The following is a 20160-nucleotide window of genomic DNA, read 5'->3' as shown; positions in this document are numbered from 1 at the left end:
AAGCTCACACACATCTGCAATGAAGCTCTGAACAAACACACAGGCCACACCCACCTCTCCTTCTCTGCATAGTCATTATTCAGCTGCTGTTCCTTCTCTTGGGCAAGGCTCTCAGCCTGATTCTTCAGCGTCTGCTCATAATCACGGATCTTATCCTTAAGTGCTTTTATCGTGACCTCTGAAAACCAAAAAATAAAAATTGATCATGTTGACAAATCACTGCAGAAACTCACATTAGCACCAACTGCCCCTCCGTCCTGTCTCCTTAATTTCTGTGAGAAGAAGTGTAAAAGTCACAACCAAAAGGCTGTCTCTGAGGTCAAAAAACACCACCAAAATGCACATTCACATTTGCATAAAACCTTTCAGGGGCCATCCATATAACAACCACCAAACCACCTCAGCTTCTCGATGTGAAGGGGCAGCAGCTCAACTGAAAGGCTCTCCAAGAGAAGGCTCTCCCATCTGCAACCTTGTTCTTTTGGCCATATTGGCCTGGACTGGTAAATCACGTGCCTTGTGCTAACTTCTAAAAATAAAGACTTTCAGCATCATTTAGTGAACCTCTACCCTTTAAATCCTACCAACATCCTGTCACTATGTCACCCACATCCCTAGAGGACAGAAGATGGGTTACAGTGAGTAACATACAGTGGCACCTTGGATTCGCAAGAATAGTTGTTTTTGGTGGCCTGTTTAATTTTAGTCTTGTCTTTGGGTACAGCTGTCATTTAAGTCTTTATTAGTTGTAGTCACATACATACTCTTTTTAGTTTCAAGTTTCAGATGACAAAGTCATTTTAGTCTAGCTTAAGTCAATGAAAATTGTATTTTAGTCTCATTTTTAGTAATGAAATTGTATTTAACCTAATGAATATTGTACAAGTACCTACTAGAAAAGACAAGACCATCATTCTTTTAGTCAAACTCATTTTATAATTAATATAAGGTTATCTACTTATATTATTGTTACCTTATATACTCAAGAATACTCTACATCCCTTCCAGACACAGAGGACACACTGATTTGGTTCCATATTTTTCGACCACACATTCGTTTTTGTCTCTTTCTCACAACTGCTTGATAAATATTCTCTTCCTCTGCATCATTTCTTTAGATACTTACAGGTGTGTAGATTTGCTCATCATACTTTTCTCACATTCCCCAAACTTTCAACTCCAACTCCATCTCTGAAAGGTTCAATTTCTTATATTTCTTTTGCATGCTGATTCAATAACCTCTCTGAGTGCATGGATCTTCTATTTCTGCTAGACAGTTTAAGATTTACACCGTTTATAATATAATAAGGTGCGGTTGTCACAGATCTATGAGGGCGTCAATCATCATCACGTATGTGGTTGTTTCGCCCCTCCCCAAAGAAAAGAAAAAAGCTTTGCCGATGTGGCCAAGAGCCTGGTTAATTTAAAACAGCTTAATTACAGTAATGCACTGCTTGTTATTCTCAGTAATAATAATGGCGTTGTGAAAATATAAACAGTAATTAGTTAAGATTATCTGTTACTGAAAATGTAAAGGCATTGAGATATATATCATGACAGAGCTTTAAAATATTCTAATATTATTTTTAGTCCAAATCTCCCAGCCCTAACGGACACCCCTCTCAACCTCTTTTCTCATTATCTGGTCCAACACATTCTCTCTGACATAACAGCAGCATTCCCACGTCCTGGTGAGTTTTCTTTCATCCCTCCAAATCTACTGAACTCACAGCCAGACTCACAGAGCCATTATCCCCGAAAGGGTTGTGTGCATCATGTGCTGGGAATCACAATGACAACCAATCATGTTCACGCTTACCTTCCACTGTCATGTTCATTTAAAATTGAACTTAGGCAAAGCAGTCAGGTAAATAGAATGTTTTTAATGTGTTAGCACACTAAAAAGGAGAGAACATCCATCTTGTTCTGAGCAGGATGAACAGGGTGCTGAACTGGCCTGTGTGCAGTTTAGATGTGTCACTAACTCAAAACATTCAGCGCAGCATGAAAAGAAGGGTCATTTTGCACAGCATCTCAACTTTTTAAGAACATATAGTCACCTTGGTTCTTGACCTCTGCAAACTCTTTGTTGTAATCTTCTAGAGTCTCTCTCAGTTTTTGGTTCTCCATCTCAGTGTCATGCATTTTCTGCACCTTCATCTGCAGCTGCTGTCCTAACTCCAGTGCTGGAACTGGGTCTGCAATGCACATTACATGTGTTACACAACAGACACACACACTCCTGCTTATGGAAATACACACACACACCAAAAAACAAGTTCCTGTAATACAGCCCTTACCTGGGACGTCAATGAGTCTTTTGTATACATTGAGAAAAGCAGCTTCTGCCTCTTTACTCCGCTTACTCAGAGCATCGATCTGTAGGGTAAAAATATGTATTAGTTTCAACATTCTGCATTGTAGTGTGTGTTGAACATTTGATTGTGCACTTGCCAAATCACTGCATCAGTATGTGCAGATGTATAATGAATGTATGCTGTGGAAAATGGCATGAAGCTGTCAGTTCCTGTAAGTCCTCCCTATATAAGTGAGACAGACGCACCAGGCCATCCACACAACATAAAAATAAACACTGTGCCATGATCCAGTTCTGATATTTATCCTCTTCAGATATTGACCATTGACCCTGTTGTCAGTTCACCAATTTTCCTTCCTTGTGTTGTGTCATATCCTGCAAGAACTTCCATTTTGATGATTCCATTTCCCAGTTTCCAACCAATTTGGCCAAGTCATTATCTTTGCCCATTAGGATTGCAACAATTAGACTTTTTTTTTTGGTGGTACAATTATAGTCAGAGAAATATTCCCAATTTCACGATTACCTTAATTATTTTTTGTGAATTGTTTTCAGAACTGTTAACATATATAAATCACAAAAACATTATTTAAAGGTATTAAACTTTTAAGAAGATATTTATTGCATCTTTTCAGACAGTTAGATAATATAATTGAGTAAATACAATTAAAGTAATCTCTGTACACACCTATAGGTAGCAGAGCTCATTTGCTGCAGCCACAATCCTTAACTTAAATGCAGTGAAAAATAAATAAATAAATACCTACATAATAATGTTAACCCTGTCTACAACTTTAATAGTTCACAAACCAGTTCAATTTGATAAGCAAAAAGGTGAGCTCAGCCTTAAACAATGAGGTGAGAGAATATTGCCACTACTGCTAAACGTTCGCTGCATGATCCATTATTGAGATCAATATTGCGATATGCAAATGCGATATGATAAAGGGCACTTGCTTGTATATCAATGAAAAGTCACATACAAATTACTAATAGTGAAATGTTTAATTTCAAGGTGAAACATACAAACAACTTTTAACAACTTGAAATGCCCAGTGCTTTCAAAATACAATATTCTACTAAATTAAATAATCACAAAAAAGTCTTTACTTTAAAAAACATTACTGTCGAATGACAAAACCCTGGTAAGGCTAAACAACTGTTTTGATTATATTTGGCCATTATAAAATCCCGTATTATAGTTCTTACGTTTAACCAAAATGTTGTTTGGAGGCTGACTTGAACTGACTTTGGAGCGTACAGCGGTTTGTACAGCCCCAAGCAGCACAAGAGTGAGGCATTTTTATGCACTTCTCTCCATAGACATGTATATGCTTCACTCCACAGCAGAGCCTATCGCAATATGGCGGCGATGTTGACGTACGTGTACCCATAAGTCTATGTGAGTCACGAATCTGAGGTCTCCATTGAACCGAATCGAAAGTCATGTGACCAAACACGTCACATTTAGCTTTTTGCATTCATGTAATCGATTAGATTGCGATTAGATTAATCATGCAGCACTACTCTCTACAGCAGTGGTTTGTTATAGGAATTCACAGAAGCTACAAGAAAAATTCCACTAATGCCTCATCCTACTTAATAAAATGATTGTGATCAGCAGACAAATGTTTTAAGTCCTACACAAACAGGCTATGCTTGAAATGATTTTTTTTATGAGACTGCCAGATAAGCAAACATAATGCTTAGTATAGACAAACTGCAATCTCCATTCACTATCTTACAACACTACATGGCTAAATGTACAAAATAGGTTGTCAGATGAAGAATGGGCAAAAAGGGATTTGGTATGGGGGGTTTTATTCGTTATGTTTGATTCTTGCAGGCTAGGTGATTTATGTGCCTGCTGGTTTAGTCCCCTCAGTAATGGTTCGGTCGCAGCCTCGTTTGGAGTCTGGCATCCATGTAATCTGGGGTGATAAAAAAGGCATCCACTAAGCACTACAAACCACCGGATCTAGTCATTGGCGACTTGATAGTTAGAACGTGAGGATAGCAGCACCAGTGAATAAAATCCTGTGTTTTCCTGAGCCAGAGCACACGACATACACAAACTTAAAACCACAGACAAAAAAGTAACCATAGATATTCTATCAGTGCGATTCCCGTTGGTGTTAACGATGTCTCCTTATCTATACGAAGGCTCTTAGCATTGCTAGATCTACATATCTCTCCTCTTTAATAAACAAGAACAAAAACAATCCCAAAAATAAGATTCCTGTTTAATACTCTAGTCAAACAAACCAGGAATGAGACTGATACAATCACTCAAAATAATTAGACAATTTTACAAACTTCTTTAAAGCTAAAATTTTGATGAATAAAGATAAGATTAAATGCATAATAGCTCCATTGATATTACTATGGAACATAACTCACCAAGAACAGAAGTAAAGGATCTACATGTCCTTATTGACACAGGTCTCTCATGCGAGTCACTAAGATATCATTCTTTCACCTTAGAAATACTGCAAAGATAAGAAATATGTTCTCAACGCACAATGCAGAAAAGTTGGTCCACGCCTTTATTACGTCATGGTTAGATTACCGCAAAGCATTAGTGTCTGGATGTTCTAGTAGGTGCACGAGTAAACTCCAGCTAGTTCAGAATGCCGCAGCCAGATTTAGAAGCAGACATTATTATAACAGCTCAAGGGGCAACATGTTTGTGCACTTTCCAAAGATTTAAGTTGTTTTTGAATAAAGGGTTTGAAATGAATGCTTTTCGTGTTTTTTTATCCAATTCTATGATTAATACAAAAAATAGATGAATCGATTATTTAAATAATCCTTAATTGCAGCCTTACTATATATGATAAAACTGCTGATGTTAGCATATTAACATCTCTGAAAAATACAGCAATAAATACAGGAATGTTGATGGGAGTGGTACTGGCCACTGGCCAGCCTAAAAAAAAAAAGTGCAACCCATAATAAGCAGTAAAAACCCACCCATGACTGATCCTTTAAGGATACTGTAACTGGGACATTTATAGCTGGGACCATTCAGTCCAGTTATTCCAGATGGATTTATGGATATGTTACAAATAATTCAAGATATTACCTATTAAGCAAAATACAGTTTTATTTTAGAATTTACATATATTAAATAGGTGGTACACAGTCACATGATTTAGAGTTAGATACTTTTTTTAAAATAAATTTGAAAAAATAAATATATTGTTACAGTCCTATTTATAAGTCATTAATTAAGTAGGATGTGTAGTGTGAGTGCTAATAGGGATGGTACTGGACTTTTCATAAGCACATGGTGTTTACTGAGAACAGTGTGTGTGTGTCTGTGTGTGTGTGTGTGCCACTGGTGCTGACAGACCCAATCAACAAGCAGCAGCTGCATAAGCAGAAAGATGCAGCAGCTGCTGTAGTGTTATATGACTAAGGAACTCACACCACCAGCAGAGAGACACACACACAGCTGAGTACAGATGCCCATCAGGTGTTAAACTCACCCGTCACATTAACCAGTAGCTGCTGGGAGATTTGAGAACCTGATATTGTGGCTGATCAGGATTTTGTCATATGATCTGCCTTTGAAGTAATGAAATCTGCTCATGGGAATGGCCTTCACAGCATTCAGTTTTGAAATAAGTTGAATCCTCCAATACTCACTACTAAGCTCATTTCTCAGTTAATTAGCCAATCGATTCAAATCTATTTTATAAGTGGTCAGAAACTTGTAAATAACTCATGAAAGAATAAAGTTACGTTAAAACCAATGTTTGATGTGTCACATGACCCTCTTCCTATTGAAAAAAACAAAGTTAGATCCAATGGCCGACTTCAAAATGGCCACTATGGTCACCACCCATCTTGAAAAGTTTGCCCCCTCAAATATACTAACGTGCCACAAACAGGACGTTAATATCACCAACCATTCCAATTTTATTAAGGTGTATCCATATAAATGGCCCACCCTGTACACATGTAACCCTAGCAGAACAAAATTCTGAAGTCTTGCTACAAAAAGGACCTTAACAATGTATCATTAAAAAAATATACATTACATTTTGTGTGCATATATATTCAGCTAGAACTCACCTCGGACTGAAAACTCTTCAGCAGAGGAGCTACCTGCTTCCGCAGATCCTGCAAAGACAAAGACAATGTTATACACCATTCACTGTACAGAAACTGACATGAGACTTTTGGACAAACAAAAATTGGACAATAGTAAACTAAAAACTGGAAATACTGTTGAAAGGAGACTACATTTAATGTTTAATCGAACTTATATGTGACTTATGGTTTGATTCCTTAAGTGTGCTATAATACTAATTTGCAAAAATTATGAACTAATATAATGTTATGCATATTTGACTCTTAGATTATCATCTTTACCTGATGATCTGTTTGCGGCTGCCTGTTGCTGAAGCTGGGAGATGAGACACTTGGCCAGTACATTTATCACTGCATGAAATGGGTTTTATAGATGCTTATGCTTTTTCAGCCTTTAATTTCTATTATTTTACTCTGACTTGTGTGGTAAATGAGTAGTCTGGAGGTGGATGCTGAGGAGGTGAAGCGGGGATTTTTATTTATTGGGATTTGTATTTATTACCCAAACAGAGAATAATTAATTCAGACTCCGTTTGCGAATATAACAGCCTCAAGACTCCCTATAATGCACACACCCATACAAACACCACCCATTCCAGTCCCCTACAGCTGCTGAGCATGCACAGAAATCAAGTCATCCCATAGATTTTGAATGTCAGGGGACAGTGACAGCCATTCCAGAAATTTGTACTTCTCCCTCTGCATGAATATGTAGATTTTGACCTGTGTTTTAGGTCTTGTTGGAATATCCAACCTCTGCGTAATGTCAACTTCATGACTAATGACTGAACATTTGTTGATCCTGAAAAATCTGTTGATATTGTGTTGAATTCATCAGACCCTTGACTAACAAGTGCCCCACAGCATGATGGAACCGCCACCAAATGTGACAGTAGTTGTCTAGGAAACAGAAAACATGCTTTATTTAAGTGTGCGCATGGATGTGTGTGGAGGAGGGAATTACACATTCCCACATGATTTGGGCAAGAACAAAGTTATACAAAATTACAATCATGTTCTGTTGATTGAATTCTGGACCATACTGATTCACAGTTGTCATTTCTGTATTTCAGAAAATCATGTATTTCTCCTTTAGTTTGGTCTGGTCTTAACACAACCACCTCACACTTTGACCTGCAGCAGTGGGCTAACATGTTAGAAAATGTTATGTGCATGGGATGCAGCTTACTTTTTACTTTTGGTTTAAGTAATCTTAAATTTAGATCATTGGTATTTTTATTTACATTACTTATTTTCTTTGGGCGAGAGGTCCGGAGCTTGGGATTGGGGTGGCTAAACTTGCCCTGTTCTTTCTGTATGGAAATTGTATGTTGCAGTTTCTGTATTGTGGTTTCAGTTGCTTAAAAAAAAAAAAAAAAAGACAGACCACCAAAACAAAGACAGAATCATCTTCACCTCGGGTGTGTTCTTCTTGAAGTCTCTGCTTTGGTCAATGAGTTTTTTTCTGGACTGTTCGCTCTCATCCTGTCTGTGGGCCAGCACTGTGGCGGTGGCATCCAGTTCCCTCTGAGGGCAGAAAACACACACAGAATAAGAAACAGGCACTACACACAACACTCCACACACAGTCCGTAAAGACCTGGATGACTTTGCATCTTCAATTCTGGGCAACATTAGCTTTTGTGTGGACAATGTCTCCACCCATAACAACATTCATACATTTGAACATTTGGACCCCAACCGCAAGCCATGGATGAACAGGGAAATAACGAAACCTGCTTAAACTGTGTGATTGAAGAGAGGCAGAGAGTCAAAGTGCTCCTACAAGGAGCACTTTGCTAACTCTGACCCCAGAACAATGTGGAAAGGCATTAAATCAATCATGGACTTCATAAGCAACAACAACAGTCCATCCAGCTCAGCAGACTCCACTCTCCCTGATGGTCTTGGTCTTCGACAAGTACACCAACCAACAGCACACTACGCTGCCGGAGGCCTCCACGGGTGCCCTGGTGCTCAGCGCACATGAGGTGAGCTCTCAACCCCTACAAAGCACCCGGACCGAATGATATTCATAAGTGTCCACATTAGCCAAGATCTGACATGGACCATCAGATGGCAAAGAAGGGCTCCATTTCCTGAGGACACATGAGACTCCATCATCACATACTGCATAACAGCATTGTACTCTAACTGCACCTCAGAAAACAGGAAGACCCTCCAGCGCATAATTGGGACCCAACTCCCAATTCTGGAGGAGTCCATCACACTCGTTGTAGAAGCAGAGTGAAGCTCATGATCAGAGATGAGACACACACTCTTCACCCTGCTGCCTAGGGTTAGGGTTAACAGGATGCTAAATGCACATCAGGAACAGTTTCTATTCCACAGCCATCGACCTTATGAACTCCCAGCACACACTCACCTCCTAATAAACATCAGGACTCACTGGACTATTTAATGCTGTGGTAAAAACTGTCCTACCTCATTCTATGTGTCTTTGGAGTGCAATGACTGTTTAAAAATATTGCGGTTGGTGAATCTCCTCATTAGCATTTAAAGCTACACACACACTGAAATGGTGTGTCCTGAGGAAATTGTGGGACTGGCTAAAAATGGCTGTAATTCTGCACCAAGGCTGTATTTCAGAAAAAGACACGAGGAATGGTCTTAGGGGACCACTAAGACCTATATAAATGCAAAAAAAATTCACATCAGGAACCTTTAAGTGCAATACTGTTTAAATGCAATATTACACATCTTCATATGCTCATATGCACTTTACTTACTTTAAATTGTAGACAGAATTTTTCTTATATTATATTTATCCTTTAAGCCTAGTTGGTTAGTTTAAATGTGCAACTGCTGGCTTTCTCCAAATGTTATATTTGCTGCATTTGTATAGTGATAATAAAGGTATCTATCTATCTACCAATGATTGAATATATAGGCTGTACTAGTACTGAGTGATAACATTTATTTCTATATCAGTCGATATATATCACAATATCTTGCTGTGCACTTTTTTTGTACTACCATTTGTCTGGCCTCATACACCTATTCCTACCCTGCTTTGAGATGCTCATTTTATACATCTTGCAAATACAGCTAGGGTAGTGTGGTGGAGGATGTCTCTGAAGATTTGACCAATAAACTCAATCAACAGTAAACTATTTTAGACAAAGTTGTTTATTGTAATACACAACAAAACAACAGCAGGCCAGTCAACAGATCTTTCGTGGTTATATATTTCTGTTATTGTGGGTCATGTCATAAAAAAAAAAAAAAAAAAAAAAACTCAGAAGACCCAAAACACTGAGGTGTGTGTGTGTGTGTGTGTGTGTGTGTGTGTGTGTGTGTGTGTGTGTGTGCCGAGTCTCAATAGTGTGTGTGTTTGTGCTACCTACGTTTTTCTGCAGCTGCGGTTAGTTACAACGTGTCAGGGGCTTGTTAAAGTAATTCGCGCTCACTCCCAAGGTTCCAGGTCAGGGAGAGACGCTGTCTCCTCTGTGTGCATGTGCGAGTAATTGTGCAAGTTCAGTGAATGTAATCACACATCTGTCATCATAATTCATTGCCTGGTTGCTAAGGCCTGGCCAGTAAACAGTTCTTACAATTAAGCACTGTACATCCAGCTCGTAATAGTTGGGCATACCACCCCTCGGCATAATTTATTAGGCCTTGGCTGGGCCTTGCTAGTTTTATCTCATTTCTTCCCATACCTCCCAAGCCTTGGTTGGCCTTCAACATCTAGGGAGTTTTCTGCAGGTGTGCATGTGAACGTATGATCTCATTGAAAGGGCATATAAAATTTAGACTGAACTTGTGTGGACGGTCATGCTCTGTGCCTGCTGCAAATGCACACAAGCATACAATGTGACTCAAAATATACCATAGTAGTTGTAAGATGTTTCTCGAGGACGTTGTACTTTTTGATGCCCTGGTCCCAGCTTTTTAAAGATGTACTCCTGCCATGATATTCAGTGTGACAGTATAATTTTCTTTTAACTGCACGTTTCTTCTGTTTTTATACATTTTATACAGGCTCCCCAAATTTGTATTTGTTAAAGCCTGAAAGTGGAGCTGTGTTACATGAGCAAAATTTTTATTTTCCTTTTACCATCAATGTTGCAGGCTGTTTCTATGCTCGGGAGGTGAGTAGCTACACACTTTAAACGCATAACTTGCTGTCCCCTGGACCCAGATATATATACACCCTCATGTATAATAACCCTGATAATCATTATTGTTATCCATGGGTATGCTCCCATGTGAGAATTTTTTTTTTTTAATTTTCTAAATATGCCCTTATGGACCACAATTTTAAATTGCTCCAAATGTGTCCACTGATTGGACATTAACTTGTGCTTATAGTTTAACAGTAGTCTGGCATATAGCAGACTGTTACGCTGTAAGCGCCCTCCCCAGGATGTCCAATCACTGTTGTAACTGTAGCTGGGCAGGAAGTGCAACTTGCACACAGACGTGGAAGAAAAAAAAAAAAACAGGCATGGAAAACACTATCATAAGAGCTGAGACAAAAGATCGAAGAAGCACAGTAAAGCACCTCAAAAAGGTAACCACAGCAAAATATCAATGGTCTTAAAAAAAAAAAAAAAAACTGTATTGAACAGACCTACTGTGGCACTTCAGATAAACACAAAAAAATAAATGAAACACACAGGTGCACTGTTCTCTTTACACACAAAACATGCACAGAAAGTAAACCAAAATGGTGTCCCAAAAACCGAGGTATGGACCGAACCATGCACCTGTACCTTCGCCCCCCCATAGGTGTAAAATGCACAACACACACAGACAAATTGAGACCGCTTCAAGCATACAAGTATCACGAAACCCTGCTTAAGGCAGCAATCTCCAACAGCTTTTACTTTTAATCCCATGACACTTTCAGCCCGTACATTCATTCTCCCTACATACTGAGAGCCATCATCTCATTTCACACAGATCACATTATATCAGACACAGAGGAATGAGAAAATATCAAAGAAGACTCTGATTTACACAAAATGATTTCATGGGTCAAGGTTATTTAAAATCAAAATAATATTTGTCCTTGTCCTTCCAAAAACACATAGATTCAGATTCCCATTCACGGATAAGCCTAGCCCTAGACCAACAACGTTTTTGAACAGGGAATGTCACTAAAGTTCTCACGTCCATGGACATAGCCACAATGGGAAAGCTTGCAAACTCTTCACTCAAATTTGGAAGACAAAGGTCCGAGCCAGGATTCAAACTAAAAACCTTGGAGGTGTGAGGCCATATCAATAATCGTTCACCATGCGGCCCCAAGAAAGGAGTCTGTTCATGCCCGGATCACGGCTCAACAGCGTACGCGTCTGCCACCGAGGGCCAGCTGTCTCTGGGCAAGTTGCAAGATGCCTGACTCAGCAGTGTAGCAACAGCAAAGTAAAAATATCACCGGCACGCTGTCAGTCCACTCATAAATCCCGACGCTGATGCTTCGGCTAACAGCGGCTGCCCAGTGGAGGTGAGGTGATCTGAGACAGCGGTACAGTTACAGTGCTGCCTGGCAGCGCACGCTGCACCCGCCCTGGTTTGCAGGGGAGTCCCGGCCTGCCTGAGGCTTTGTTTGTCTTGCAGGTACTAGAGGGTGGAGTCTCGTTTGTGGTGGGATCACCCGGGCCCTGTGCTCCCGAGCAACCTGATAAAAGTCCCACAATCAAGTCATCATGGGGAATTGTTGTCTGTTCTTGTCTCACTAGTAGTTTTCTTTGGTTTTGCTTTGATATGTTGTCTAAATGGTGAATTTAATAAAAATATATATATATATATATATTAACATTTATTGTTATGGTCACAAGCCGGTCATGACACACACAGGTTACAGAAATAAGCTAAACCTTCTCTCTCTGGCAGTGTGAGCTCAGTAATGACGATGAAGAGGCCACCGGAACTGCACCCGACAGGCACCCATACTCTAGACCGCCCACACTCCAAAACAAAACCAAAACAAAGTCCATAATCCTTGTATTAGTTTAATCTGGTGTGATATATATTACGTGTCTCCTCTCTTGACATCATGTCACAGAAATGTTACTTCTCTGCAATGTTGGGGAGTAACGAGTTACATGTAGTCAAATTACGTAACATCTTTACCAGTAAAATGCAATTGTAATATGTTACGTTACTGTAGGGAATAATTAATTATCTGGTAACTAATTAAATTACCAAAATATTCATGATTACAATTTAAGTTACATTTTAATATTGCTGAACTGTCCTTGCGCTGTATCCTTCCGGCAAAAAAAAAAACCACTAAAGGGTTAAAAGCAGCGGTGCCCAACCTATCGTGGAGTAATCTGATCGCGATCGATCGCGAAGTGAGTCACAAGCGTCCCATGAGCGTGCAACTAATAGTGTAAACTGTAAACACACAAAGCCAAAAGAAGAAAAACATCATTTTCATTAAGAGTGCGAAGAGGATCATTTCATCAAATTCAAATTCAGTATGTCTTATATTTCTGATTATGCACAAAAGTTCCTTGCTGCTAAAACAGAAAAAAAGTGTGAGAACTGAAAAGTCATTTAACAGCACAGCAGTCAATTTTTACCAAGCCAATATGATAGTCACATTCTTGCTAAAAAATCTTAAATTATAATCTGATGAGGAATATTTTTTTCTTTTTAGTTTTTTTCCTCTGAGGGATTGCCACCTTGTCGTGATCAGAGGGTTTGTGTGCCTCAGTGATCATAAACTCAACCTTCAGGTGTGACACCAAAGTTGGACCGGTCTTTAAGTAGAGGCCTGACAAAGTGCAATCCAGTAACATGACAAAAACAGTTACCCAGAACACCCCCACCCCACCACACCCATTTCCCACCTCTGCTGCCACCATGTGAATCCTTCACATTTCTGTCTGCCCCCTCATATATGCCTGTCTAGAACTGGCCCTGCTTACAACACACACTGCATCCGGAAAGCCTTGTGAAGGACACTACACACCCCTCATGTGCACTCTTGACCCTCTTACCATATGGAAAAGGTACTTCGTACATTTATTATTCTTTTCAGTAGTTTAGCGCTGTCTGTTTCATTGTCGTCTACATGTTTTTCGTTAAATGTTATTCTTGCACTGCCTGTGTCCCGTTTGCACTTTATGTAGCCGGTTTGTCTGTATGTCAGTGTGTAACATGTAGCACCAGGTTCCCGTGAAACGTTGTTTTGTTTCACTATGTACTGTCTAACATGCATGTAGCTGAAATGACAATAAAGCTCAACTTGAACTTTAAGAGATACAAGTGCCTAAGAAGAGCTCCTGACTATTTTACAATTAAAACTTTCCTCCAGTATTGATGCAGATTGCATTATTATAGAAACAATACAACTATTACACTTGAATAGCTTTTCTGTTGAGAATGAGATTATCACGCTGCAAAAATGCATTAAAATGAAATCCAGGGCAAAACCTGGCATGAATGCGTTCTGGAACCTACTGCTGGAACAAATGTATCCCAACCTCAGAAAGTGTGCATTGACCTTGACTGCAAGTCAAAGTACAGATCCACAATAACAGATGAGCATCTGAATCACACTCCAAATAAATATAACATTGTTGGCATATAGTGATTTTTGCACAGCATGGTTTAAGACACATTTTGTTTAACTTTGTGTGCTGTGATGTAATGTAGCACCACCAATAGAAACAAAGCATTGAAGCGGCTCTGAAACCAAGTTGGAGGAGAGGTTGATTATATCTGCGATAATAAGTTGATGATATGTATTTTAATTCAGCCACATTATCTTCCCACGACGCCAGGAAGGAGATGCTAAAGACAGTCCTGTATGTTCCGGATCTGCCAGGTGTGTTTTGGATCCACAACCAAACATGAAGTTCCTTACATTATCCAGTACTCTTGAATGTGAAATATTTGATTTAGCTGTAGATTATAACTGTATACAACTGTACAACTCCCACACAAATGCCCCCTTCATCAAGCCACTGCTCCTTAAAGTGACATTTCCATAGGTTAGCTGCTAGGCAACATAAATCATAAATACATTCTACTAATAACCAATGAATTTCAGGTTTTTAAAAAAACATTTTTGCATTGTGGTCACAGATGAGCAGCAAATTCAATTATTTGTTTTAATATATATTTTTTTATGAATGTAGATGTGATATCTCGCGTGACTGAGTTATGCTTCACAAAAACATCTTTAAAAAGAGGAACAGAGAGATGAATGAAGTTGGCCAGTGGTTCACCAGAGCGGTCGAGGGCACCGTTCACTGCACAACAAACTGTCCACTTTACACTGTCTACTCTGTCCGAGGCAGAGTAGATGACTTCCAGGGTCCTGCTCCATGGAGCGGTCATCTGGTGTCCATCCTCGTCTGGTGCCATGCACACATTGTGACTTCAATAGTTACTACCGAGCTACAAACAGTTGACAACACAATGTCATTTGCCAATGTAATGTAAAAACCAAGTAACTACATACTCAGTTGCTATGATACGGTGTAAAAATGAACACAGAGGAAACAGCTGTTAAAATGTACTGAAATCCAGTATAAAGCCAGTTCAAGTATTCTAACTAATCAGAACTCAAATGAAGTAATCTAACTGCTGTGTGTGTGTGTGTGTGTGTGTGTGTGTGTGTGTGTGTGTGTTGGTCGACAGGCACGTTCCTGTACCGGAAATAAACACAGGCCGCGCGCCGCGTAATAACATGTAATTCAGTCCGAAGAGACTTTAAATTCTCTCCTGTACACAATATAAAATCAACTTGAAAAGTTTTCACGGCGCGGCGGTCAGGTCCACGAAGCGAGGAACTGGAAGCGAGAGAGCGAACTTGTTCGCCGGTCTCCAGGGATTCGACAACCCAGCAGCGCTGAGCGAGCCGGGCCACCGAGCCCGGCCAGTCCAGCCGCCCGCACACATCCCCCTCCACCGAGGGCTCCAAAGTTCACCAGTTCCGCTCCAGCCGGACGGAAACATCTCGAGTGGCCGTGTTCGTGTCGGTCGATGGCAATTTAACAAAGACGATCAATTTCCGATCTTTAATCAATGTGAGGAAGAGGCACCCCGAAGCGGCCTCCAGCTCCAACAAACAACAATCACAACCCCTAAATATGTCTGGACGGCGGCTTCCGCAGCGGACCCCCGCACGGCCGGCCGGCTAGCTCATGAGAGGAGAGCGGCTAACCTGCAGTTGCTGTAATTCAAAGCGCTTCCAATATTGAAACATCGATCCCGCACTGGCCGCCATCTTGAAACATATTGAGACGGAGTGATGGAGAGAGAACGAGGGGCTGGAGTGGAGCAGCGAAAACACGGAGCGGATTTATCGAACACGGCATTCGCTTATTGAACAGCAGCGCGGAATGGACTTATTGACCAGAAACCGGGAGGTATTGAACGGGACGGGCAGCTTTTCAAATGGCTAAAACGTGGACAGGATTATTTTGCCGTCCGGAATTAGAACTCTGACAAAAGCTCTTGCCTCCTTCAGGTATTTCTGTACACTTTTTGCGATCATACTGGCTGTGTTAGAGCTTTAAAAGGAGCTTTTAAAGGAATCTTTAAAAAGTCTTATTTTAAGCCACATTTTTGAAATCCAGTGTCCTAAATGTTATCCATGCATTCTGCATATGCAAAAATGTACATGCATGTACTGCCATAAAATCCTCATACCTCAATACTCTTTTATCCAAAAATTTCAATAATTTTCAGAATTCTAACCCCTTAAATGCCAGTTTAAACATTTGTATTATTGATTATTTATTTTAAAAATCCCCAAAATTATTTACATGTAATAAATAGTTGGGAGATTAGGCAATGGTTATAATTTGAGTCTTGGTCATGTCAAAGATTAAATTGATTTTTTTTTTTTGATAGGATTAGTAATTTTTATGTAGTGCCATATGATGCCTCTCGACACCCCTTGTGGCCAAAAATGTGAATGCACCAAAAGTCTGCCATCATTTCTTTTTTCATAAATCACTTAGTCAGTAAAATGATCAAGTATTCAATATTTTTCAGGATTTTAACAAATATAGCAAGATATGCTTCCTAAGATTCATACACTCGAAATATATATAAATATCGTGTATTTTATATATAATATGGAAAAACTTATATTTATTTGTAGGCTGTCGATTTTGGCAGTGCCTTGACATGGCTTAGTTTCACAACTGTCTTGACAGTTGTACTTTAGTACAATCACGAGTCTAAAAGTCTTTTGAGGACACATCATCGTATGACATGATATTGCATATTGATATTAGTAACACAAAGTAACAGTTTTTTTATCAGTAAATAAATGGCAGCTTCCTGCTCTAGCCAGTGCTGTGTGTTTTTGTACCAGGTACATCACGGTATTTAAATAAGACAAGCCTTATATTTTAATGTGTTTTGTTTTTGTTATTATAGCGAGTTGCTGAGTTAAATTTTTTTTATTTTCTTTATAATTCAAATTGATAATGGCAAATTTTTTACTAACTTAAGAAAATTTGGTTTGTCCTACTGTTGAAATCATTTATAGAAGGTGATGTGTTGATATGTTTAATAAGCTTTACCCTTAGATTTCAGTAAATGGTGTAGTCTGGCTATAATCTTTACACACTGTTCTTGTCCAAAGCTGTCCTTTTATTTAATTATTAATATAATTATCTTGTTAATCTATTTTCTTCCACTTTTTCTCAATGAATATATTCCACAGTTTTTAAGATATATTCATTAATTTTAAGGGATTAAACTTTATATTTTGTAGATATGTGTGTGGCCTTTTATAAGCAATATAACATTCCAGATATTTTTTTTTTGAATATCATATATATGTTTGTTGTAAATGTTCATTGTATGTTCTTGTCACGATGGCGAGCTGACAGGGGGAGGGAAGCGCAGAGACGAGACATTCTGGGAAAAGTGATTTTATTGATAACAATAAAGGAACTGTAACAAAACCAGGCTCGAAGGCCATAAACAGTGCAAATAGGTAAAAACAAAGGAAACCATGGTGGCCCCGGTCCCTCAGGCTGGCTCCCCGGTGTGGTCCCGCATGGCGGCCCTGGTTCCTCAGGCTGGCTCCACGGTGTGGTCCCGCATGGCTGCCCCGGACCCTCCAACCTTCACACATAACTCAGGGCCGACCCTTCCGGGTATGTCCGGGCCCTGTCTCCGCACTTCCCCTTTGACGCCTCTTGCATCGTTCCCTACCCCTCGCCCTTCTGGGCACATGCAGCCCCTCTCGCTGCACATCCCTGCTGGCAGTGCGACCAGCCTCTCTCCCTGCACCGCACAGGGAGGTGGTCCCGGAACCTCCGTCGACCATTTTCGGCACCCCTGTCTGGTGCCTTCTGGGATCATGCAGCCCCTCACGCTACACGTCCCAGCTGGCAGTGCGATCAGCCTCTCTCCCTGCACCACGCAGGGAGGTGGTCCCGGAACCTCTGGCGACCGTTCACGGCACACCTGTCATATGCCTCCTGGGATTATGCAGCCCCTCTCGCTGCACGTACCCACTGGCAGAACGGCTAGTTTCTCTCCCTGCACTGTGCAGTGAGGCGGTCCCGGAACGTCCGGTGACCGATTACTCCAAGCTAATGCCTTCTGGGTACATGCAGCCCCTCTCGGTGCACGTCCCTGGAGCCAGTGTGGGGGCTTCGCCAGACCATCCAGCCAGCCCCTTCTGTGTCCGTTGGGACAAGCAGACCCTCTTCCTGCCTGTCCCAGCTGGGTCCTCATGCCTTCCAGGGGGCTCTATGGCGATCCGCCCCTCTGGAGGCGGATGCAGGCCCATGCCTGGCCCGCCTCCACACCGGCTACCGGAGGTAGCTCTGTTGCTTACCCCCAACCCGAACTGCACCCCCTAAAAAAATACTTTGGGGCTGGTCCACCTCGTCCTGGAACCACGCAGTCAGATCAGGAAATTCCTCCATGGGGTTCGGCTCCGCTGCTGGATCGCCATCTGGTGGACACAAAGAGGGGAAGTGGGGGCGACATACACAAATGACACGCACACACAGACAGAGACAGACAGAAGAGAGGGTCGTCTGGCTCCCTCTCTGGGCTCTCCGGGACCTCCTCAGGGTGCACAGCCAGGATCAAGGGAGGCGCAACCTTCTCGCCGCCCGCCAGTGCTGGGTCTTCTTCCAACGGATCCTGACTGGCGCTGGGTGTGGTGGTGGGGCAGAGTTCAATCCCTGGCTCAGGCTCTGACTGATCAAACTCAGGAAGTCCTGAACACCCATTCTGTCCATCTCTCCCTGCTGCCAAAGGGCTGCGCCACAGCCCCATGCTGACCCAGTCAGACACGTGAGGATGGTGGTGATCTTCTCCACGTCTGAAAGGGAGGGAAGAGCAGCAAAGTACACGCCACGGGATGTTATAAATGACTGGCATGTACCTGCTGCTCCACGAAAGGGTCCTGGGACCAGAAGGATGTCCTACACAGGGCTGGTGGTGGGCATGTGGCGTGGAGGTGGACGTCCACTACCGCTTGCGGGGCGCTGGTACTGCGCTGCCATTCAGCTGGGGAACATGTGGGCAGAAGGAAGGAGGGTCGGTGACCGGAGCTAGAGAGGCGGATTCCCCGCGAGGCAGTCCCGGTAGCACAGTTGCTGGCTGCCGACCTCCCGTTGCCCTGTTACTCCAGCTTACCTCCGTGTCGCCGTCTTCCTCCTCGCTGTCCTCACACCTCTGGGAGTGACGTGGGTCTCCATGGACCTCCTGATGGTCCTGGATGGGCACGATGGGCAGAGGATCCTGGCACCAACCGCCCACTTTGCATCATCGTAGTCTATGTCTCCCTCGTACCCCCGGCCCCTACTGACAGGGGAGGGAAGCGCAGAAACAGGACATTCTGGGAAAGGGATTTTATTTATAATAATAAAGGAACTAAAACAAAACCAGGCTCGATAGCCTGCAGTCATATGGCGAATGCCAGAACTCAAACTATACACAACAGAATAGTTGTCAGGGTTCACAAACAAGGTCAAGTTCACCAAAATGCCGTCGCTGCAGAGGGGCGGAATCATGGCCCCTTTATTTCCTGTATAGATGGGGCACAGGTGATTTCTCCACCTGATGCCAATCCTGACAATCATAGTGACATACAGTTTTTTACACCAGCCTGTTCAGGATTCTTTTTAATATCAATTTTTTTTTTGCTAACATTGAACTGAATGGAAAATTAACTTTCATGGGGCAGTGTGGAGCAATGTCTTTGTGCTAGCATTAAAATGCTAACATGCTAATTTTTCACCAAATTTCACGTAACGCATCATGGACACAATTCATTAGCATTTTTGATGTTATCATTGCTGATGGTAGCATTAACATATTAATATGCAAATAAAAGCCCAAACAATCTGTATTTTCATGAAACTAACTAATTTAACAATTATTACACTTCTCCCTTTCATCCTTTCTTCATCTCATCTTTCAAGCTTTCATGGCTTTCCAAGCCTAAAGCCTAAAGCCTCTTCTAGTTGTATTTAATGATTTAACCTTGACTCGTTTGCTGTAAGAAAATACTGTATTTAAACAGAACAGCATTTCTACATTTCTTTCATGTTTCTACATTTCTTGTAGAAATGTCCCGATCCGCCAAGGTGCCACTGAGGTGCCACTGAGGTGCACACTGCTCACTAAGGGTGATGGGTTAAATACAGAGGGCACATTTCAATGTGTGCACTGTGTGCTGTGCTGCTGTGTATCACAATGAAAATCACTTCACTTTAACTTTTTAACATGCACTCACCTTGTTTTATGTCATTGCAGGTCATGACAAGGCA

General features: G+C 41.3%; 1 protein-coding gene across 4 annotated transcripts in view; it reads right to left on the bottom strand.

Annotated features, from left to right (window-relative positions):
• Nucleotides 1-15675, bottom strand: part of cux1b (cut-like homeobox 1b) — a 56182-nt gene extending 40507 nt beyond the window's left edge. For all 4 annotated transcript variants that reach the window (XM_028959133.1, XM_028959112.1, XM_028959125.1 and 1 more), the window contains exons 1-6: nt 15570-15675; nt 7832-7942; nt 6398-6445; nt 2301-2379; nt 2061-2198; nt 55-178 (exon numbers count right to left, since the gene is read on the bottom strand). In XM_028959133.1, coding sequence (XP_028814966.1) covers nt 55-178; nt 2061-2198; nt 2301-2379; nt 6398-6445; nt 7832-7942; nt 15570-15632 — 563 coding nt within the window. In that variant the 5' untranslated portion in view covers nt 15633-15675. The remainder of the gene's footprint in view (nt 1-54; nt 179-2060; nt 2199-2300; nt 2380-6397; nt 6446-7831; nt 7943-15569) is intronic.
• Nucleotides 15676-20160: the final 4485 nt, after the last annotated feature.

Source organism: Denticeps clupeoides, chromosome 2 (assembly GCF_900700375.1).
Source record: "Denticeps clupeoides chromosome 2, fDenClu1.1, whole genome shotgun sequence".
Classification (NCBI taxonomy): Eukaryota; Metazoa; Chordata; class Actinopteri; order Clupeiformes; family Denticipitidae; genus Denticeps; species Denticeps clupeoides.
This window is presented reverse-complemented; position numbering and strand designations above follow the sequence as displayed.